General features: G+C 39.6%; 1 protein-coding gene across 2 annotated transcripts; it reads right to left on the bottom strand.

The window, feature by feature from the left end:
• Window positions 1-844: 844 nt before the first annotated feature.
• On the bottom strand, window positions 845-24,607 carry SLC17A5 (solute carrier family 17 member 5). 2 transcript variants are annotated; one of them, XM_075414509.1, is made up of 12 exons: window positions 24,338-24,607; window positions 23,351-23,446; window positions 20,788-20,984; window positions 19,130-19,363; window positions 18,543-18,630; window positions 16,092-16,178; window positions 14,306-14,424; window positions 13,268-13,426; window positions 10,680-10,812; window positions 8,912-9,059; window positions 4,092-4,182; window positions 845-2,529 (listed from the first exon to the last, which is right to left on the bottom strand). In XM_075414509.1, exons 2-12 carry the CDS (start codon window positions 23,403-23,405, stop codon window positions 2,392-2,394), a joined length of 1,449 nt encoding a protein of 482 aa, XP_075270624.1. In that variant the 5' UTR covers window positions 23,406-23,446; window positions 24,338-24,607; the 3' UTR covers window positions 845-2,391. The 2 variants fall into 2 exon arrangements, with proteins under 2 accessions (XP_075270624.1, XP_075270623.1); XM_075414508.1 differs by lacking the exon at window positions 23,351-23,446.
• Window positions 24,608-24,718: the final 111 nt, after the last annotated feature.

Genomic DNA, 24,718 nt, shown 5'->3' with positions numbered 1-24,718 from the left:
TAGATTTTGTTTATTTTAAAATCAAATTGGAAATAATTATGTATTGCCAAGTTAATTGTAGGCCGTTGTCTAGAAATAACATAAGGATTCACAGCAATTTTTTTCAGACCCACTGCCAAAGCTCACTTAAAAGTTACATAGCATATCAAATGAGTATTAATAGTGCATTAGATGAGGAGAAAACAAAATCTAGTATGCTGGTCAGAAATTTCTAGACTGCTTTGTGGAGAAAACAAAATCTAGTATGCTGGTCAGAAATTTCTAGACTGCTCAGTTGCTGATATGCCTGAAGTGAATTCAGTTTTAACTGAATTTAGTTCAAGCAGTGATACAGAGAACATTTATATTCACTTATACTGCATCTACTCCCTTAAGTATTTATTATTTTAGATATTCAATTGAACTTTTTCAAGGAAAAAGAGTAAAAGCATGAGAAGCTGAAGTTTTCAACTTCAGAACAGGCGAAATAGCAACGCTGTCAATATGTTGCCTTGCTCACGATCTCTAGAAAAGCAATGGCATAAATTAATTTAATCTATATCCAGAAACTTAAATTTTTTAAAAAAAAATTCCCCCCCCCTCCTTTTTAACCAAGGCTACTGAAAGAGTACAAATTTCTGTAAATACAAGTGAAATTATTCCTTTTAATACAGTGTCAGGTGGATGATAGTACTCACCTGTAAAGCTAGACAAGAAACATCTGAAGCATGTAATTCTCCAGGAAAATATTAGCCATCCCTTAATCCAGTCACCAATCTTATTCAGCATACTTTCAGAATAGTGTTCTAACTTCAGGGAGAAAGTAATTTTTAACATCAGATGCACACGTAAATATTCATTCCATTTATTGTGGAAACACTGAAGACACAATATAGTTTTAACATACTCCCACTGAACAACTACTAATTTAATCTGAACTTCACATTGTTTATTGTGGAAATGTTGCAGACACAAAGACACATTTAAACACAGCTCCACCATCAGAGAACATGACACTTCAAGGAAGGTCAAAACAAAATGGCTCTTAAAGCTAAAAAGAAGAGGCAGATGCCATTTCCTAGAAATGAAGGAAGGTAGGCTCCACTGGAGCAGCTTTATTACTGGGCTTTTCTTTTGTATTGGTGACAAGTGAGAAACCCAGAGCCCAGTGATTTTTCTTTTTTACCCAATTGCTCCAGTCCAGGAATCTTTGGCACAGGAATTTTCCTTTGCTTTCTGACTACGAGATTATTCAGCCATTTGTTCTTAACAAGGCCACTGTTTTCATAGACTTCATTTAATCCTACTGTGTGGCATTTAATTGCATGTCGTGCAAAGGATGCTCTTGAGTGTCAAATTCTGTGTTGACAGGAGACTAACAGCATCATGTTACTGCACTGGTGGTTTTTTTTTTTTTTTCACTCTACTTTTATCTGACTAACAAACAAGGCTGTTAGAGAACTGATTTTCTCATTATCCCCTACACTGGCCTTATTTAATTGCATTTACACTGACCAGCTGACAAATCTGTCTACATGCAAGAGGAAAGAAATCCACTTGCAATGATTTAAAGAGAAAAAAATGAACTGCCAAACTGAAAGTTATTTTAAGATAAGCATGCAGATATTCTATTTCTAGTTCACTTTTGCGCACTGCCTAGATTTAAACCACAGAGTTGCACTGCTTCTTCTTTGCACAAATGAATAAAAATAAGGCCTATTTAAAAAACCTGCACTGCAGAGAACAGTAACACATGGCTTGTTCTGTCAGTCACAACAGTACATTTTACTTCCTCATTGCTCTGTATCAATTGTGCAGCTGTATTCACGAAACGGAATGTTTATATATTGAAAACTTGTGCGTAAAATAGAATAAAACCCTGTGTGCACTTCCTCAACATCAATTAAAACACTGACAAAATAAAAGCATTATAAAAGATTGTAGAAAACTACAGCTTTTCTAGACTTTGAAACAGCAAAAAACCTACCAATCTCCTTGTGGAAATCAAAACACTCTTTCAGGTACAAATCTTTGCGTGCCATTCCTCATCTTACAGTGCTACATAATTACTTTGCTTTTTCCTCTCATTTCAGTATCAACAAACATCTGCCTACACATTAATTCAGAAAATATTAATTAAAAACTGGAAAAAATTGGAGCCTAGCACAGAGATTTAAAATGCTGTCTCTGATCATATATTTGACATCAAGTCCCATTTAATCCAAGTAGTTTTTTGCTAGGAAATAGCACACATATGCTGTCAAATGATTTTCAGTACAAAAGATACACAGATAAAATAGTTGAACTGAGAAGGTCTGAAGACTCCTAGGCATCAGCAGGGAAGGCACTTTTCCGGTCATATAATTCTAGCACATTCGGATTCAGCGCAGCTTTGGTATTTCAACATCTCCTTCAGTTCCTATGCAAGTGATATCCACTGACTGCCCAGTCCTGAACTTCTCCACTTGCAAATAACGCAAAGAAAATTGCTCCAAATAGATTAATAGAAGCAGCAATATAGAAAACAGTCTGCCATTCTCCCACAGTATTCTGCCAAAAGTATGAAAGAAAAAAAAAAAATGCAGTCAATTTGCAGCTACACACTCAAGAAAAAGTAACTTTAAAACCAATGCTACATGCGTTACTTATTTAAATGTAATTGCTATTCAGCATGATTTCATAGCAACATAAAAGCATTATAAACATAAAAGATCAAAGCATAAGTATAGTCAACTTCAGTTTAATAATACAGCTTACACCAATAGTCCTATCGGATAGCATCAGACTATCTGGATCAGTTTATCATCTGAGATGCAGAACCTTCATATCAAAATTCCCAGTAGCACGAAGGCTACACAAACTCGCAGAGAATTTTACTGTAATAGGAAACAGTTCCACCTCTGGTGAGGTGATCCAAGAGCTGAAGTGCTCTGCACTATGCAGTAAGCTATTCTTAATGACTACTCTGTGGATATTCCAGAATCACAAGCCTTTTAACCCAAACAAGGTAGCTATCTTTACTTAGATTCCAAGAGGAATCCTCTAAACTCTGGTGTTTAAGAAAGGTCTTAAGACATGTGTAACAAAGAACAGTTGTTTGTTTGGTTTTGGGGTTTTTTTTTCTTCTTTTATTTTAAATAAAGAAGTAATATATGTAGCTGTCTTGAGGCTTTTTTTTTTCTCTTTTCTTTTTTTAGTTTCAGATGACTACTGTAACAAACCTGTAAACTATCTTGCTACAAAAAAAGAATAATACGAGAACAGTGCACTGGTATAGGGAAAATAAACCAAACCCAATAAAAACAATCTGACCTGTTAAGACATCTGGAAGAACTAATTTGTTTGGACTCATGTATTAATGAATATTTTCATATTATTTTTAAGGAAATCATTGGAGTGATCACCAACTCCAAAAATTCAACTGCATCAATAAACTTACTCTTCCCATATTTCTTTCTTAAAAGAATTTAGAATAATTCATATAGTTGATTATAAAAAAAAAAAATCAAACAAATCCTCACTTCCTTTTTCTATTGCAAATCAACCTTTGACTAAACCATCTTGTAAGTCAAATCTAACACTGTTCAAGTTAGGTGTCTTGTGAAACTAACAAGGCTTACAGTGTGCTAATCCTGTAATGTACATACAAAGGGATGCATTATAAAAACCACACATCTGAATCCAGTTTCTCACTCATCTGACAAATGCTGACCTTACAACTCAACACCTCGTGTGAGAGACTGATTTAAAAAACAAAACAAAAATAACCAAACAAGTAAGAACTTGTCTTAATTTGCTAAAATAATATCACAACTATCTCATCTAGTTGGCATTTTAATAGAGTTTTACTGTGACAAACACATATTATTACTCCTAGAGAATAAGAGGGGTGGGTGACTAAAACTTTTAAGTCCTACACAGGTCTTCAATTTTACCTTTATTTTCCTGATCAGAATAATAAAGGCTATGTATTAAGTCATTCACAGAAATGGAACAGTACGATTTACATGTATAACCGAGATTTCATTTAATGACTGCAGACTTGAGAAAACAGAATTTCCATTCAATGGAGATAAAAATATAACAACTGAAAAAACAGTAAGCAGACTTACGTTATGAGTGAGGTTCTTTGCAATAACTGGCCCCACCATTCCTGGGATAGTAGCAAAAGAATTTGTGATCCCAAGGAGAATTCCAGCATACCTGCAATAGAAATTGTTAATGTTGCTTATTAACTTACCATGATTGTCAGTCATGGAAACAATTTTGCCTAACCTGATCCCATAGGTCTCATCTTGATCACATAGACAAATTCAAACACAAACATTCCAGTAGGAATGGCTTGCTTTTATTCCAGTAACAACTCACTGACAACTTGGTAAATATGTCTCTATTTTCCAGAAGCTAGTTATGGAATCGAGCTGAAATTGCTCATGGATCCATAATCCATACCCATATCCCCTTTGCTAAGCCACAACCAAACTGTCTGGAATGGATCCATCGGGTAAGTTAGAAAAGAACCACTGCATGCCTTGAAGTGGAAAGATGACCAGGAGTATGACAGTGCTGCTTGGCAACAGTAAGAGTTGGTTCAGGTATCATTGCTAAACAGTGTCTGCCAAGAAGGCAGTATCACCAGCGTGGATGGATCTCCCCACTTACACTACAGAGTGGATGTTCCAGAGGCCTGAGTTCAGAGCGCTGCAGCAGTCCTCCCCTGCAGCTTTCTGTGGGTCAAGGCCAAGGGGAAATGTGTCTGACTTAACCAGTTTCACTGGTTGCCATTCCTGCAGCTCACTTCTGAGGCTTCCTGTTCCATGAACATGTTACTCTATCACATGCGTACGCACCAGCGGCCATAAAAAGTTGCTGGGAAAAGCTGGTAACTTGCTTAATATCTGAGCCTCAGTACCTCATCTCTAGACAAGTAAAGATCTCTCTCACAGGAGTTTCACAATGCTGAAAAATCATGTTTGAAACTGTACCACAAGCGCAATCTTGTGCGAGAGACTGAAGAGAAATAAGAGCTAGACATTCTACAGTGGTGCTGGAGCTTCCAGCCACCAGAGCATGGATCCCTGCAGCTCAGAGTTTCAAGGTGGATTTGCTGGCTGAAAAATCGTACAAAATACTAACAGAGTTGCAGTTTAGCACAGGAGAAGAGCGTTGTCTCCCAGTGCTCATTTTAGGCTGTTTTGCAGAGTGAAATTATGTCCTCACCGATTTTAACGGAACAGAAATATAATTTCATCTCAAAAGAGAGATGCATAGCTTTGACATTTTATTTACCAAAACAGGAGAATTCAACCATACAGCATTGTTACAAAAGGTTTCAATATGTGTATCCAGTCCAACGATATTAGAGAAACGAGTTTTTTCCTGAGAGAGAGAATTAATTATCTAGCCTACTAATTGATTTTTTTCTTGAAAGTCAACGCTACATATCAGTTTAAAGCATGGCAATGTATTTTAGACTGAGCTCCAATGCCTTAATTAAATCGATCCTTATTTCTTATAAAAGTGGCACATAGTCTTATAATCTCAGAAGGTGTTTAAGAATTAATAGGCCTTTCTGAAGCTGAATGTGAAAGTGTAAAACTTTCCCTTAGCCAGATAAGTACATAGAGCAAAACTCCATTTAAAGCCTTGAAGTAGAACCAAATGCATTTTGTCTTCAACATGTTTAAACGCTACAATACTGCTAGCACACACTTTCAAAATTAAACACAGCTTAATAGTTTCCCTGGTTGCCAAAGGTCTGTGGCAATAAATAGCTGGCTAAATATCTCCAGTTATGCCCAGTGTTTCTGACATAAGTTGCATTCTTGATAACGCTCACTGTTTGATGCAGATAACTGCTATGCCACTCCCTCAGCACAGTAGACACTCCCATACGAAATGGGAAAGCAAAGAGCGACATGTTTGTAGAGCAAGACTAATAGTAAGCTGTTGGTCAGGTTCTTGTGGCATAGTGGGGATAACCAAATACAAATCAACTTGCAGAGCAGTTAAGTAGTAAAATTAAGAGTGAAAAAAACAGATGTGTGAAGTGTTTAGCGTATAGCAGAGCCATAGAATATTATGAGGGCTCATGGTAACAGCAATACTAAAAATGGTAGACGTTGCAACATATTGATGTAGATTTAAAGAGCTAGAACAGAATACATTTTCCCCACAAGAACAATCTTGTCTCCCTCCCATCCCCAAACCCCCCTAATTCAATACACTGATGGCATAATAAACACATGCTAGAAAACACATAGTAAATACTGTTTTTTCATTCAGTATCAGTATTTTCATTCACTTTTTCCTGTGAATTTAATCATTATTTCTTTGCTATAATGGAAGTTTTAGTAGCAACAAGGGACCCTTTGCTATGCTAGTCAGCATACTTTTAACCAATTAAAATGGGCATTTAAGTGCACTCTGAATCTGCTTTGAATCACTTCTGGTTACTCTAATATCTTTCAGTAAAATTAAAAAAAAAAAAAAAATCGAGCTCTGGGTAAACTCTTAACAGAGGTTTCCTTCACAGTTTTACGCAGACCCCATTTTCAGATTTCTACAGTTACGTCAAGCATTTCCTTGAAATTGTGAATGTCTGTCTTGGCCATTTCATCCAACAAAGTTAAGTAGAAAGAAGCCTTTTTCCCCCCTGTCTTAGATGTATTTGTATTTCTGTATTAGAAGAACTTTTTTGTTTTTTGTATATGACCTTTGTTACATGGATGTGCCCTTTTCCTTCTCCGTCTCCATTTGGACAGATTTACCCTGAATTACAGCATGCATGTGCTGAATAGAGAATCACCGATTTCAACAAAACAGCATCCACCCTGACCACGTTCCCATCCAGGAAACTTTTCCCGCATATGCAACCATTCGTCTCTAGAGACAACGCCGGGCCAAAGTTCCTGAACTATCAGCAAGATAGCTGCCTCTCCTGCACTTACAACCAGTATGCTCCCTTCAGCCTGTCTGAGGGAAAAGAACGGCTGGAGGAACCTTCACAGCTTAAATGCAAAAGGAATAAAAGCAGGACTTAGTCGAGGGCAGGAAGAATAGAGCGGGATTTGGTCAGAGGGATCAGCAGCAGTTCATGTGGTGAATCTAATCATGCCTGCTGACATGTATCAGCGTTGTGCCACATGATCTTTTTCTTGCGGCTTTTTTCCACACCTAAAATACTCTGTATACTGTCATATACAAATTCACCCTTTAAATAAACACATTAGAAATGCAAAGTGAAGCATCTCTCAAATTTGAAAATACACTCAAGATCCTAGTTCTGGAAACCTCAGCCGTCACCTGCATACGCAGGTTCCTTGCGCATGTACCTCACACAGGCATACACTGCAGTTGCGCAATTTCCTTTTTCCTGTGACAGCTCTGTTGCACTCACTGGACAGGATGAAGTGTTCCATTTAATGCTTAATGAGCACTATTTAATATTTTGTTTCACTTTACTTGCTCAATGCATGGACCCAAGACTTACTTTCTGCATACAATTCGGCTGTTGCAAGTAGAATTTTAATAATCCCAAACAGTAGAACTTTACACAATAATAGTTTACTTTCACAACACTCTTGAGAGCTGGAGATGATACTTTTAAATCTATCTTATAGATAGGAAACAAAAACATAGGCCAAGAATGTATGCGTCTACTGGATGCTTGATTTGAGATCCTCAGGATCTCATCTTTAGAGTATTTAACTGTGTTCATATATTCAAAGCACAGCTCCAGTGACTTCTGTCTGCATTCCAAGTAACACCATTTTCGCAAACCAGAACTTAACAGTTTGAAGAGGCATACAAAAACAGGCAATAAATCAGCTAGGCCTCAATTAATCTCACTGGATCAAACTTTAGCTTCTCAGTTGAGTTGTTTAAGGTTGGACTCCAGCTGCTGCACACTCCCTTTACATATTATGGTAGTCTGACCCAGCCTCAAGAAGTCCCTGTCTCTCTTTGTAACTAAAGAATTCTTAAAGAGTTCAGATTCCTAAAGCCAGAGGGTGTGAACCTGGTCCTCACAGATGACTGCACTAGACTCTGATCCAACCTGACTTAACACATGCAAACTCTATGACAGAACACTGAAAGAACTGAATTCCCAAGAGCGATATTCACCTACTTTAAACATCACCCTTCTTTTCTCTTGCAATGCCCTGCCTCAGCCATTATGTGCTCTCCAGCTACCACAGCTACAAGGTACAGGGTTTAGGAATGAATGCCAGTCTCCCTTTCTATACAACGCTCAGTCATTTCTAGAGCATGGTATTTCCTGTGCACTGAGTGAAGAAAAGGTCCTGTGTGCAGGGCGATATTACAACAATGACAGAAAGACTAATTTGTGATGCACAGAGAAAAGGAGGTAAATAGAAACTGCACAGATATCCAAGTTCTGCCACTAAGTAACTTACAGGAGTAATGTCTTTTGACATTACTGCTTATGTTTTGTATTATTCAACACAGAAATCTAAAATAAATAACTCCAACTCCTAGCCAATGTTTTACATTTTTAGAAAACTAACTATTGTAGTTCTGCAAAGCTAAGCTTGAAACAGTAGTTGTATAACAGCCCCACAATACCCGAAATGCACTGCTTCAACTACAGCTTCTAAATTTGTAATTCTACTCGATTTAAAACAGGGTGCATCACAGAAGCTATTATTCTTAGTTTCATATTCAATTCATAGTACAAGCTGTTTATAGCTGGCCACTGACTCCTTCCCTCTTGCTTGCTAACTAATCTCTATTTGCAAATACAGTGCTTAAAATCAGAAACCTGAGTCACTGTCAGTGCTTATATTCCAGGTCTGTACAGCATGTGGTCCACAGCTAACTCTCCTAGGCATTCCAGCAACACAATAAAAAAAAAAAAAGTGCTCACAAATGTATCATGTACACTAACAATAGCTTCAGCAATACTTACGAAGGTGCTATGTCCAAATGGTTGATGCTGTAGCCAGAGGTACAAAACCCTCCTAGTGTTGTTGATATGGTCACGAATGCAACAGCCAGTGCATAATTGCAGCCTATGAATCCAGCTGCTACTAAGAACACCGCAGGTCCAATCATTCCTTGAAGACAGAAATCTTAGAATGAATAGAGTTTTGACATGAGAGACATTAAGAGGCTCTAAGCTATGTATACATTTTCTACACAACTTCGACCACCACCTGGTGTACAGAATCCAGCACTGCACTACATGCATTACAGTGGGCCTGCAAGGAAGAGCAAATTGGTTGCAAACCTGTTGCTGTCTCATGAAATGGTAGTCAGAACAGAAAAATGTCACTCTAGCTGCAAAGAACAAACTTCAACTAGATAAAAGAATTAACGAAAGGCAACAGATACTGAAAGTGACTTCACAAATTAATTTTATTTATTGTTATACAAGTTATAGGAGCCGCACTGACATCGGCATGTGTACAGTGCGCTACAAAGAAATTATCCCCATTTAACTCTCCAGGTTTCAGGAACAAACACTAACTTCTGCAGATCATAATAAAGTAGACCTGGAAGCGTTCACACAAATACATACATACATATATGCACATACTTTTCCTGCAGGCACCTTCTAGAATGAGTTTTATTCCACATTTACAAGATCTGAACATCTGGCATATCTATACTGGAGCTTGCTGTACAATTTAGAGAATGCAAACTACGTCAGGTACTGGAAACAGCTTAGTAGCCATCGTGAGCTAGTTAGTGTCTGCAGCCAACTTCGGTACCCATTTCCCAGTACCAGAGCCCATTTACATGACCCCATCACGATCTCTCTGAACAGCTCCAGGCAATGCTTTTGTTGATGAAGCCAACCTAACAGTCCTGCTTTTCCTAACACAGTTGTACACACTTGGGTGCAAGGCCCTGCAGTAAACTGGATCACCAAAATGATATAGGCTTAAAAAAAAAATAAAAAAACCTGACAGTTTATTATAAGAGCTGGTTTAAGGAAAGCGACTGAATCAGCAGAATTGAGAAGGCAGCAAGGATGGGCATACATTCAGCAGGCTGCAACTTGTATGGATCCTGTGCCTAATCTCTTTTTCTTTTCCTTCTTTCCCCTGCCCCCTCTTTTAATCAGCAATCAACTTCTTCCTAAACACAGCCTTTTACCTGTATTGGTTAAAAACACAATCTTGTTGATCTCTTTGTGATTGCAGATCATCTCTCCTCCCAGTTAGTCAAGATCATTTTGGATTCTGTTTGGTCTTCCTACCCTGGTAGCAACTATAAATTTGTAAAAAGTGTATTCCTATTCAGTTACTTAAGTCTTAAATAAAGGAAACACTGAACAACAGAAGGCTGGGAATAGGCTCACCGCCACATCTCAATTAGAAAGCCATTCACAAGGTATCATTTCGTCAACCAGTTATCACAGTTATCACCACTTTAATGGTGATTCTACCTAGCCATTTATTTAATCAGTTTGCCTGAAGGAATGATGTATGTTGACCTAAACAAAGCTTTTGGCAATCTCTTATTGTTCTCTTATCCAATAGGCCTACTTTTTTTATGGAAGAAGATAGGATGTACTTTTAACAAATTAATGTACAAATAAAGCTTCTCCTCTCCAGCCATGCACAATCCTGCCTGATCTCACAGCAGAATGTCACACTACTCTCCAAAACTCTTTATTTTTCCCAGACTGATACTACTATGTTCCAAACAGAGATGATACTTGCACTTACCTATTACGGTAAAACACTTGCGAACACAAACAGTGGAAAATTTCTGTTTTTCCCGTAAATAATCAGCAATTTGCCCAGATAGAATTATACATAACCAGCAGCCAAAATAAGGTAGGGCAGATAAAAACCCATTCTGTTAAGGAGATAAAAAAAAAAGACAGTTAAAACACTGAAATGACTATTCTATATGCTGAAAAATCACTCGTGCTGAAGCATTAACAGACTGAACCAGAGGTGTCAAAACCATCCATCCAGATAACTATTGTTGGTATAAGAGAGAAACCTAGAGATAGAAAAAGCAAAGCATTTTAAAGTTACCAATGTGTAAACTCTCCATTGTATCACTTAATCTGTAACTACTAATGCAGCCAGACAAAAAACTCAAAGGTTTAAATCAGCAACTGGGTTTAGGAAAAAGAAAAATATATATGAAGGTATCTTGCAGACATTAACCTGATCATGCAAGTTTCCAGAAACACCAATTTCGAGTAAGACAGGATACCAAGTGAGTTACTAAGGTAAGCGGAGGCCGTAAAAATCCTTCAGAATTTTGAAAGCTATATGGAATTTCAGGGGTTTGTACTACTATAACTCTTCAACATCACATTATCCTGTATCTATCTGCTGAAACATCTGATGCTGGCTGTAATCACAGACAAGATACAGAACTGGGAGTTTCATCAAATCCAGGCTGGACATCTTACGATCCCAAAGGAAAATTAGTATTCAGGACCTGACATTACTTACACTGAAGTCACTTGTTAACTCCCACTACTTTAAACAAGAGCTGTTTAGCAACTGCTGCCTGGTTCTGCATGTTTTTTTGATGAGGGGATACTAAAGGTACTACTAAGCTGCATAAGTTTACAGCCTTTGCATACAGCTATGGGTAATTGTTGATAACAGAGCTATAATTTGACCTAATCTGAGGTTAAAAAGAGGTATCTGCACAGCTATTGGATAGAAATACTCTAACTTTTATATATTACTATAAAATGAATATTTGTCAATGAAGAAGCGAAAGCTTCCCTAGGAAACTTAATTTGAAATGAGACTAGAAACACATCACCAGCCAAAATCCGCTCTATCAGCACTCAAACATGCTGTCTGTTGGGTTTCAACACTCAGATCTCAAAAGCAGCTAGTAAAACTTTGAAAAATAGAAAATAGTATCGGTAACAAAAAGAACAACTTCTTTTGAAGGCCTGTTCAAAGTGCTTCAACTTAATCAATCCCTTTATTATATGATGGAAACTGGTGGACTATACTGTAGCTACTGTATAATATTTTAAACAGTAATGCAATTTCCACCTAAATGTGTGGCAACAAAGTTAGTCCAACACCATTATGCAAGCTTTTATTTATTTATTTATTTATATATTTTTAAAAAGTGTTCACAACAGTCAGTACTCTAAGTCACTCCGAAAAGAAGAAACACAACCCAGAGACACAGGAAACCCCCTCACAGCAGAACCTGTTAGCATTTAATGCAATTGTGTTTTACAAAACACGTGCAATTGAGGGCTGTGGTAGCAAATGACTTTCATAGGTGTTTACTGAGGTATTCCCTCAAGACGCATAATGAGGAACCCAACCAGCAACTTAGCTAGCTTTTTTCCAGCCATTTTGCAGCTCGCCCTACTGCAACCTTCTCTTCTAATGCTGAGATTGCCCATTTTTTCCTCCTAAGATTGCTGGCACCACCGTTTTCTCGCATGACGTGCATCTTCAGCTCACTCTAAAGCAGTCTCTTGTGTTAAACCCCGAAAAGACTGCACTAAACTTCTGGAAATTTCCGAGCACCTTTTCACTTGAGCTGTACCAGTTTCTCCAGGTAAGCTATCCTATCACCAAAGCTTTCTCATTAAAGAAAGACCAGTACAGTCATGTAATTGCTATAAATAAGAATGTTCCATCCCCATAATGTTTCCCTGATAAATAATTTCATTTTTTAAAATTTCCTTGAAAAAGCACTATTTCTGTACCTTAAGTCGATGGTTTTGCTCACCCTGTTTACCTTACCTAAAAAAGGTATTTTACCTCTGCTGCTCACTGAGGAAAGGAAAGAAAGGGACAATTTAGAAAGGGATCCAATCAGACTGATGCTTCCCAAATAATTTCAAAAATGACACTTGTCCAATGATTTCCTTAGTTTTATCTTTCTTTTTTAACTGGAAAAGTTCTATTTTATGAGTGAGCAAAGAAGAAGTAGATAGTATTTCAGAAGCCATAAAACAAACTATATGGCTTGTATGATTGCTTCAGATTTTATAACAGAAAAATATTTTTATAGCTACTGTTTTAAATCAGAGCAATAGGTAAGATGCCTCTCCAACCGGAAAAATAAGCTTGAAAGCTAGTATTAAGATAAATGTCAAGTAAGGCCTGAAAAAAAAGTGGAAATTACGAGGCAGGTAACATTTTTGATGCACCTGCTTAATTATAGAGATTTATTTAGCCATTTCCTAGCTATACATTTACATTCCAAGGTTCTTAAACAGCTTACTCCATTCTAAACAGCAGGGAAGAGCTCTGTTATTTCATTTCTTTAACTCAGAAGAAAGTGACTATACTTTTGTTTATCTCACCTCCTGTGCATCAAACCGCAGGATCTCCTTCATGTATGTGGGCAAGAGTGTAAGAAGTGTATAGAAAGTCCAATTATAAGAGAAGTGTGCCACAACAATAGCCCAGAGTGGAAGGGACTCCAGCATAGGTCTCCAGGGAACAGATTTCTGTGTAGAAAGCTAGCAAGCAGGAGGCAGAGAAAAAGGGAAGAGAAAGAGTGATCAGGACATCAACACACACATTTACTAAATATAGTATTTTGATCCTACCCAAGTCTATTGCTGACCATTCTGAAGAGCACAAAATAAGTCTCAGTAGATAGATGCAAGTCATCAGCAATAAATGAAACATTATGTTCAGTTCTCACTGAAGGTACACTCACATATGTTACTGCTCGGTTTTTGTACTACTGCAAAGTAAATGAATCACTACTATGTTTTGTAACCAGAATTTCAAAAAGTATGCCTTCCCTTGTTGAGGTTTGTTGCCTCCTGCTTTCACTATAAATGATTAAATATTTAAAGTCACCCCTCATGTTTATTTAGCTGAATACTTCCTACTCAATCCTAAATATTAACTCTGGTCTCTCAGCCAGCTTCACAGGTTGCAAATATATATGTCCAGTCACAGGAATAAACTCCTAAGCATGCTTTAGGAACTGTCCCATTAGCACTTTCAGAATGTTTTTTCCACTAACTGTAATCTCTTACTCTAGAAGACATATTGAAAAAAAGTTGCGAAATGCTGTATTGCAGAGTTTAAAGATGTTATACAGGTCTGGATATAGTGTAAAGAGAACTGACAGACTTGAGGTTTTTATTTAAAAAGCACCGCAACAACATCTGTGACAAAATGCATTACTATAAATGCTTTGTTTGCTTACTGATTGTTTCTCACTTATGCAATTGAACTATATTTTTATTTTTTTGTCTGACAAATTCTACCTCTATCTCAGATTACGAACGTTTTTCTAGACATCAGCAGAGCATGACACTAATGATAATATTTACGGTTTATGTTCTTACTTAAGCAAGTATGACTACATCAAAGCACTGTACCTGATCTTTTAGAGAAGAGAGTATATATTCTTTTTCAGCATGTGAAATGCTTCTGTGAGTTTCTGGTGTATCACTAACCAACCACATCCAGAAGAAGAACCATAATACACCAAGTGCACCTATTGGTGGGAAAAGGTGAGTGAAGAGACAGAAATAATAACATAAGCAGCTATATCGAGTGAATAACACTCTCAGACAATTTAATTAGAAGGGTTTTTTCCAAATCACAGAATCACAGAATCACAGAATCACAGAATAGTAGGGGTTGGAAGGGACCTCTGTGGGTCATCTAGTCCAACCCCCCTGCCCAAGCAGGGTCACCTACAGCAGGCTGCACAGGACCTTGTCCAGGCGGGTCTTGAATATCTCCAGAGAAGGAGACTCCACAACCTCCCTGGGCAGCCTGTTCCAGTGCTCCGTCACCCTCAGAGGGAAGAAATTCTTCCTCATGTTCAGACGGAACTTCCTGTGCCTCAGTTTGTGCCCATTGCCCCTTGTCCTGTCACTGGGCACCACTGAAAAGAGCTTGGCCCAATCCTCCTGACACCCACCCTTCAGATATTTGTAAGCATTTATAAGGTCCCCTCGCAGCCTTCTCTTCTTCAGGCTGAACAAGCCCAGTTCCCTCAATACTGCAATATAATTTTAATGAACATTATTTTTCTATCTGCTTACAAACAGTAGTTCTCCAAAGTGGCTTAACAATGCACAGAGGTAATAAACAATAAAGAGGAATAAGCAAGAGGGGTTTTTTTGTGGAGGTTTTTTTCTTTTTTTTTTTCCTCCCCTCCTGGAAGTGCCTCATGCAGCAAGAAAGTTGCATACACATACATATGATATTTTTATCAGTCACATGGAACAGCCACAGAGGATAGGGCTCACCAGAGGAAACAAAAATTCACTTTAAGTTTAGTCACAAAAAAACCCTTCGTGCACATACACAGAATATCAGTACATACAGCTTAACCAATGTACCAATCCTCCTTTTCTTTTTTTAAGCCAAACACCAGAACTGTCATTTGAAAAAGGTAACTTTTCAATAGTCAGTCTAAATCAACTATACTTTTATATAACTATAACATTGTAACTTATTTCATTTTATGCAATTCTTCATTTTGCACCCTTTTTATCTGTACAAAAATTGGAGGTGATTTTGTTGAGAAAAGTGTAACCCTTGTCTTTTATTCTGATTCTCCCTTCCCCACGCAGAATACGAAACGGCTCAGACATGTAAACAGACCTATAAAAAGCATCAGTTAGATCTATGACATGCTGTTAGAAAATATTCTCTGTGTTTGAGTTCATTCTAGAATATAACTCACAGTAAACCTGCTATGCCTTGCATTTTGGGCATTCCTTCAGGGTTCCTGTGACTGCTAAAGAGATTTTCCACACTGTTCCCATTTTAAGCAGCAGTAACTTTTCACACTTTCTTTCATTCAGAGTAGAAGTTTGTTCCTGGGATTAAAGTTATTAACTCAATTTCACACTTCAAATAAGAAATTTCAGCATGTTGATTCCAAGTGGCGGAAGAATTAAGAGCATTTGACTTGTACCAGCTTTTGTCCGACTGCGAGACAGCTTTGCTCCTTGGAAGCAAGGCTTACATAGCCACACACAGGAATCTACTTAGCTTTAAATTTCTCTGATTTCCCAGGAGGAATAAAAGAGCAACACTACACGTCAAATACATTTTTAAAACTTAAAATAAGTTTTATAATATACCATGCTTTTCAAAGAGAATATGGATTGTACTTCTACTAATTAAAAAAAAAAAAACACTTACCAAATATGTAAAACACGTAAACCCAGCTCATATAGTAGCAAATTAAGCCAGAGAGTGGCAGAGAGACAACAGTTCCCAGCTGTGCACCTACCGAAAGAAAGCAAAACAAAGTGGAATAACAACAATTACATCTCCTGTAGACCCCTTAAACTAAGCAGGTTCAAATCCCATGGTCCCTGAATTCAACACGGTGTATGATCGGGCAAGGAAGAAGGGAAAGATGAGCAGATTCCAGTTCAGATACAAGCCAAAAGCAGTAAAAAACTACTCTTAAGTTTATAATTCAATATACATTCTGCAAAGGACAGTAGGTCCCCTCCTGCACCAAATCTAAATCAGAAACACAATCCATATTATTTACTACTTACTAACTCTATTGGTGGTAAATAGTAGACCTTGTCTCCCAGTGTTAGTCATACAATGACTTATCCAAACCTAATTTCAACTCAGAAAACATTGTATTATGTTGATACACTGGCTGCTTAGATTTCATCTTCACAGAAACAATTTTTATTTGAGGCAGAAAGCTTCAACCACGAACAACACAACCACACACTTCATGCAAAATATAAATCAAAATAACAACCACATATATGTCCAGTCATATGTTCTCTTAGAAAATCAACACGATCATGATTAAATAAACCACAGACCACATGATTGCCAGCCATGAAAATGTGGGGAAACTGCTAAGTTTACACAAGATGCCTTTTCCTTCCATGACTTAACAATTGGCAGCTCAAGGCCACGCCTCTTCTCCCTGCTACACCAGCATATAGTTTCATAAGACACAAAAGGACAGTTTAAAAGCAGATGTCAATCCCAGCTCAGTGCTCTCTATTTAACTTGTATGCTGGCTCTCACATAAAGACTTGTTTTAAAGCAGATTTAATTCAGTAATAATGCAGAAAACAGATTAAAAAAAAAAAGAAAAAAGCTTTCTGCTGCATTAGGTGGGTTACAGTGGCTCATGGAAGGGTCTGATGAGTGTCTGAAATAGCACAAAGGAAGGAATGAGACAGCTGGCTAGGAGGGAAGTGAGGAAATGTGAGGAAGAAAGGATTAACGCTTCACTCCTGTTGGCGTAAGTGAGCCACTAGAGTGGCTTAGCTGCTTGGGAAACTGTAGCCACTGTTCACATGGTATAACCTTGTCTTCTTGATGAAGCCCAGGTTGAATAAGAAAGCTGTAACAGAATTATTACTAGCAAGAGTGAGTAAAACAAACCATTACTTCATTAAGAGAATGCAAAATTTGTCATCCTCAAAGAAATGATATCAATTTTGATGAGTAAATTTAGAAAGCTACATTTTTCACCTGCCCCACGGATACTGCATTGAGCAATGTGACTGACCAATAAACCCCCCAAACACACAAAGGCTCAGTGAAGATGGGCAAGAGCAATGTGTCCATGAAGTTCAGGGAATAACGCAGGGTGTGACTGACAACAGCTGTCGCAAAGAAAACTGACTTTATCTCAGCACAAAGGGTGGCCTTTGTTTTAGATAAACAGCTATGCCAGTTGAGTGGATCAGGTGACTATATCAACAGTTGAGCTGATCAGCTGGTGGTGTAAATGTTTCTCCTGAGTTCATTAAAAGTGTGACCATCTCCCTGAGTTAGCCAGACCAGCATGAGGGCAGCGAATACGTGGCTCAGCCCAATATAAATCATAAAAACTAAACAACCAACAACAGCAATTCTTAGAGAACAGCAGACTCGAGCTGCCTTCAACCCATGTATTCCTTCCCAGCGACTGGGGATTCCCAGCTTCGTGATGGTGAGCATGTTAGAGACCAGTAATGCAAATGTGTATTACAATTGCTATATTTTGCTAAGTGTTAACTTACATTTGTACTGTGCTTTCAGTATACTTTGCATCACTCTGCTAAATCAAAAATCCTGTGTAACATCAAATATCGTCAGAAGAGTAAATTCAATATCAAACATTACACCTTCCACACACACAATATCTGAAAGAACCTGGTCAGGGAGTACTGGACTCTGACAAAGAGCTCTTGTAGCAATACCTGGGACCTTGGACATTTTCTTCCTGGAGTTCCTCCATAAACACTTAAAAAAAAACCCAGGAAAAACACACACACACCCCTCTATCCTGTGATTCTGTCCCAGCTTTTTTGTTCCTAGTAATAAATCTCCTATATTTGCAATATCTGCCATTAATCAGCTCCACGGTAACTCTTTGCACCACTGCATATCAAAGTTAGTCTGAAGTTTATACTTCGTTGCAGATGAATACCTTTTCTCAGGGTTATAAAAGCCATGAATAAATGAAGATAATGAATGCAAAGCAAGATTTAATTCAATGTTATACTTTCCAGATTAAATGCTGATTAAAATTTAGAATATAAATCCCTTTGACTTAAGTCAATCCTCCCTGTTACTGCAGTAAAAATGTATAATCCCTTTATCAGCGTGGGAATTTCTCACCTGCATACGAAATACTAAGGAGCTTGCTGCGTTCCAGTGGAGGAGCCCAAGAAGACCACATTGAATGCATAGCTGGGAAGGTAACACCCTAGAAAACAACATTTCTTTCAGTTGAACTGCAACAATTTTAGAACTCCTTTGAACTTTGCATGTTTCAAAGTATATTTCATGAAAAAGTAGTAGTACCTTCTGTTAGCTTCTCTTTTAGCAAGAAACCACTTTTTTAAAGTGTGCAAGGCATGAGAGCAAGCAGGCAGAATTAATTTCTCCTGCTTTTCATTCTGTATATGCTGGAAAAGCTGCCAGAATACAAACAATACTGTTCTGAGCTCCTGGTTTCTGACAAATGAAAAGGGATCTGTCTCAACTGTCCTTACAAACAAAACCTTTTTCTTAATCAAAAAGCTTAGGCTAAAACACAGGGCAAACTTTTCAATTATTAAAAAAAACCAAAAAAAACTAAGCTACTCAAAATGAAACAACCCATACACTACTCCAGCACACAAACACCCATAGGGTCTAATCATAGCAATTTACTAGTAAAATGTTCAAACACGTTTTCAAGTTACATAGAGAAAAAGGATTACCTCTCCAAGTCCTTCCAAGGCTCTGACAGCTATGAGGTAGCCAACTCCCAGATGTGCAGCTAAGGGAGTAAGCAAGGTGAATACAGAGGTACCAAAGATGCCAAACCCCAGTAACAGCTTCCCTCCAATTTTGCTTGCAAGATATCCTCCTGGAATCTGAGTAATGATATAGCCATAGAAAAAAGAACCAAGGATCCATCCCTGAGTATCAGCGTCCCAAGAATACTTTTCCCCCTAAAAAGAGAAAAAACCCAAATTACAGGAAGTTCAAAATAGCAGTTTCTCTGACCATATCTTATACAACTTTGATCCATCATTTAGTCCTTTACACTTAAATTACATAACTTTCATGGTCTCCTTCCTTTATACACATCTATACTGCAATCAAAGTTGTGCTGAAAGCTAATTCAGGTAGTTTAGAGTCTGTCCAGACATATCTAGCCCAAGTATGAAAATCATCACAATGTGAAATGTAAGCACTTGGGCAGTTAGCCCTTCTTAAGTTCTATGCAACTTGGGTTAGGTGACACAGGTACAGACTACGTAGCCTGCATGAGTGTGAATCCCACTTCTGTATCACAGTGTGGTCATTCTGTCATGCTCTAGGAAAATGATCCTTCCTGCAGAAAATCTATGGGCAGAAAAGCAAACGAGGAGATGCAGATGTTTAAATTTAATATAAAGAAAGAGAGCAGCCAAGGACAGGACTTGCAAGGGTAGGTGGAAGAATGGAATAAGCACAACAGAGGGAAGATGAGTTTAGCAAACAAAGTAATAAAAGCAAAGATGATCAAGACAAGGAGCCTGAAGCTATAAAGGAAGTCACAAAAAGTCAGGAACTGTTGCCCAATAAAGTGATTTTTGAAGTTTGGGATCGATTCCAAGAGTCCAATTTATGAGCATCTAAATATGCAGCATACATTTCACGGAAGTGATGAGACAGAATCATCTTCCCATATGTTCGCAGTTATAATCTGTTCGTGATAAATAATAAATGACCTCTAAAAAAGCAAACAAAACGAAGCCAGGAGTACAGCAAGAGTGCTCAGTAATAAACTTCAATTATAAGGCAAGATCTATGCAAGTGCAAATTCACAAAGCTGTTTTGTGAGGTTTTTTTAAAGCTTTTTCTCATATCTAAATGTTCTGTTCAGATAGGAAATGTGATTTTAAGGATTACTGGAAGGGAAGTCAGAGATAAAGGATATAAAAACAAGAATCACGATCTGGGAAAGAGATCAAAGAAGTAAGGAGAAAAATATTACATGTTAATTTGTAATGGAATTTCATGCCATTAGACTGTAAAAAGAGCAGGCAAATCTGGACAGCGATGTGAGCTCTGACGCAGATGTAACAGTAGCAGTTGATCACTGGCACACAAAACCGTGAGTCATAGCAGATGTACAAGGTCAGATTAGCCAATTTGTAAGGAATAGCAGAGAAAGTATGTACGTAAAAAAACCTGACCCTGAGCACAGCACTTCTGAATTAGCTAGGCATTAAGGCTATTATTTTTCAGAACAGCTCTAAAAGAACCACTGAAAAGGCCATTTGGTAAGCCTGTTCTCTTGCCACCTAAGCATGAGTCATCAAACACAGATTTATCTTAAAAAGACTTTTACACACCACTTTACAGTACAATATGTTTGAGACCTCACCGTTGTGTTGCGAGGAACATTTATAGTGGAAGAATGCTCTGGACACACATTGGAAGTCACATTCTTTGCTAAGCTTGTGTTAGGTTCTACCATATCCACCAGAGCAACGCTTAGGTTCACACGTAACGCGTACAGGAGGAAGAACCCAAAAAAGGCCAGTAGTGCTAGATTGTAGCGAGCCGAGCAGCATGCAGGGACTGAAATGAGAGTAAATGAGAAATTTTTGGTTTAACATAACCTAACAAATTAAGAACAACTGACAAGCAGTTTTTACTAATAATCTCAGAAATTTATGGGCAAGAAAAAATAGGCAAGACAACAAGCTAATTGTTCTAGTCTTAAGGAGTGGATTCAATCAGGGCAGAAGGTGAGGGTGGGGGGAAACAAAAAAAAGAAGCCCCTTTTTCTAGTGATGTGCAAAACAAAAGTAATTCTGATTCAGACAATTGGTAGCAACCCACACAAGGGTAGTGGCTGCAGTGGAAATGTGGTGTGCGGTCTGCAGAAATGGATTAAGAAACATGGTTTTCAAAAGTCCTCTCCAAAATGCAGTAGCATTTGTTCAAAGTAGAACTTCACACTAAAAAAACCCCAACAAGATTAGTGGGAAGTCAGTCATATACATGAAAACAGTTCAAGAAAAACAAAGACTCTTAAAGTAATGCTAAAGAACACTCACTGAGATCCCAGGCTGTTATCTAGCAAAAGTTTTCTTTCTATAAATTTGCTTATAAAGGAATATGGATTTGCTAACATCTGCCAAACAGAAAAGACTAGCAGAAAGGGGAATGGCAAACACTGCAGTAGCACTGTAAAACAGCAACGGTTTCCCTGTTGCTCATTGCGCCACTCTTCTGCAGTCACCATACAGTAATGAGGCTGACAAAGGAAATTGTCTCAGGCTCAACATAAAAACCTGTATTGCAGCATTAAGCTGACTGTCAGCTGTATAAACCCAGATATCGGACTTTGCACTGTAACACAGCTATTGATTCCCCTCTACAGCAGTACACTGCAGCATTTGGCAGAGATCGTTCATCAGTACCAGGAGATTCAGATCAGAGTTGAACTGTAACTTGGCCAGCACATGACCAGCGGCAAAAAAAATTTGTATCTATACAAAATACAGTTTATAGTTCTGCAGGTACTCTTTATGAACTGGGGATGCCTGAACCTACTGAGCAGAAATGTCAAATAGTTAAGAAACTACTCGAAGAATCTGCTGAATTTACAAATAGTTAGCGGGTGGAGTTTCCCCCATTGTGAGGAAACCATGGTGCTAACGGAAAATTTTATAACCTGGACATGTGAAAACTCTGGGAGGGTTGGGGGTCAGCACCTGCAGGTATTACATCAGTGTACAGTGATCTCATCTTTCTCTTGACTACTCAGAATTCAAATTATGAAGAGAATAAGTATATCTATGAACAACAGGACTGACTGGAGCCTGATCTGCTACTGCAGTACGTCTCTTGGCTGGATTCTCTGATCTGCAGTAAGAAGCAGAAAGCATGCCTGTGGACAAGCTATCTAAAGACTCTCCCCTTCCCAACAACTTCCCTGAAACAAGGAATGAGCCTATGCGATTTGTCTTTTTCAGTGGGGGCACCAACAGACCCTTCCTGCAGAACTGTATTTTTCATGAAAGTAGTAGAACTTTTCGATTTTTGAAGTCTCTAATGCTGACCAACTTTATGTGGTTCATTACGGCTGCACAAGCTGTTAAAATGACAGAGAGGCTGTATTTGCTATGTTCTTTTAGTAAATAAGTAGTAAGTGAGGCTACTGTGCAAATATGCAAAACGTCTTCCAGATCCACGGTAATTGCAAGTCTTGGCTCAGCAGCATTTGAAAAAGGCATATCCGATTTTTAAATGACTTGAAGGAGAGCAGCCAAGGTTTTATTGCTTACTTTAAAAACAATAGGCACCAAGAGCAGGAAGTGCTTACTGCACAAAAATTAGTCAGGCAGCTTCATTGTCCTTCATTGTTATTTAAAAAGCAACTTCTCTTTAAGTAGAAAATGTATAGTCATATAATTTGTAACAATTAATATAATTACAGGTAAAGCTATTTAACCTTTCCACTGCCTGTATTTGCTGGGGTTAAACAATAATAGCAGAACGCTAAACATCACACTGATGAAGTAACCCTTCCTTGGAAATTCAGATTAACTGGAACATCCACTACTCTTCCTCTGGAAGCCTCTTACTGGCGTACACCTTGTCTGGAGAGCAAGCTCCACAGAACAGATGCGTCAGAACTGAAGATCTCTAATATCCGATTTTTTTTTCAACTGCAAAGAATTTATCATAAAAATCCAACAAACATGTAGATCTGTAGGTCTGAAACAAACGGCTGCTAAATTACTGCTTCCTTGTCTTTCCACCAAGTCCATTTGCAATACCTGAGAATATTAGATCAAGTTAACAGAACAAAAGATTCGAGAAGGTTCCAGACGCATTTCAGTCACCCACCTCTTCAGGAGACTGCCGTAATCAGAGACACAGACATTCACCCCACTAAAGTTTAAGGCAGCTAACCATGAAGTTCAAGGTCCTACCTTCACTGGCAGTCTTGGGTCTTGCATCTGTCGTTAATTCTGATTTTGGGGGCATGTTTTATAATACCGCCGCTATAAGTGAACAAGATTCTCAAACTGCAGATAAAAAAAAATCGGTCTGTGCTGCAACTGGCACAGCAGTTAAAGGAAGTTTCTCTTCTGCTGTATTTTTCCTCATGGGTGAGGTGAACCACCTAAACCAGAGCACGATGCATTGTGCAAGCTTAAGAACGCATTGCTTTAATAACCAACCCCAACTAAAATTTGACTCTTCTGTCACTTGTGTGTCACTTTGTTAGCAACCCCCCTTGCTGCAGTTGCCCATTTCCCAAGCAGGTTAGAGTATTTTTGCATGGCATACTGAAGAAACTTAAAACCTTACTTTACTGCTTATAGTTTGTATATTCTGGGAAACCAAACAGCACAGACAACACCCCCCGAACACGCTGGCCCTGTTGTTAAGCCCTGACCCCATAACGATCCCCCTCCCCTGCAGTCATCTCTGTGCCTTCTCCCACCTCCCTCTCCACGCCGCTGCGGCAGGCAGTCGGCCTCACTCAGACCCCGTCCCAACACGAAATTCCGCCGTGCCGGGCCCGCGAGCAGCTCGGCCGGCGTTCAGGCCGGAGCCGGTCACCCCGCGCCGAGGGCAGGTTACTCACAAGGGGACCCAGCGCCCGGGCTGCGCGCCCGCTCCCCGCCGCCGGCGCGGGGGACAGAGCCCCGCTCCCTGTCAGGACCGAGCGCGACGCGGGGCGGGAGGCGAAGCCCCCCCGAGGCGGGACGCGGGGCAGCCGTCACCCTGACAGGGGGCCCGCGCGCCGGCCAGCAACGGCTGCGGCAGGCTCCGGGCCCGGGCGCGCGGCTCCATGGCAACGCGACGCCGCCGGGGAGGGGCCGCGGCCCGGCCGGGCCCCGGGCCGGCAGGTCCGCAGCGGGGCGGGTGGTCCGCAGCCGCCCCCCGGTGCCGCCTCCCGCTCCTCTCACCCGGGCCGGGCTGCGACTCCTTCAGCAGCGGGGTGCGGTCCTCTCCCTCCGCCGTCTCCATCTCGCTGCCCCCCGGACCGCGCAGCGCGCCCAGGGCCAGGCCGCCAGCCGCCACCGCTGACAGGACGGGAGGGCAGAGCAGCTCGCCTCGGTGCACCGCGGCCCCCGCCCGCCGCGCTCTGCTCTGCTCTGCCCCGCCGGTGCCGGACAGCGGGGGCTGCGGATCCCGGCGGTCATGTGACGGGCGCAGGCGGGCGGAAGCGGCCTCAGCCGCCGTGTGGCGCCGCTCCCAGCCGGCCCTCGGCGGCCATCTTTGATGAGGGCAGGAGCGGCCGCGCCCGATCTCCCTCCCGCGGGGCGGGCGGACTGACTGACTGACGG

This window comes from Opisthocomus hoazin, chromosome 2, assembly GCF_030867145.1.
Source record: "Opisthocomus hoazin isolate bOpiHoa1 chromosome 2, bOpiHoa1.hap1, whole genome shotgun sequence".
In the NCBI taxonomy this organism is placed as follows: Eukaryota; Metazoa; Chordata; class Aves; order Opisthocomiformes; family Opisthocomidae; genus Opisthocomus; species Opisthocomus hoazin.
The sequence above is the reverse complement of the archived record's forward strand: the minus strand, read 5'-3'. Positions and strand labels throughout refer to the sequence as shown.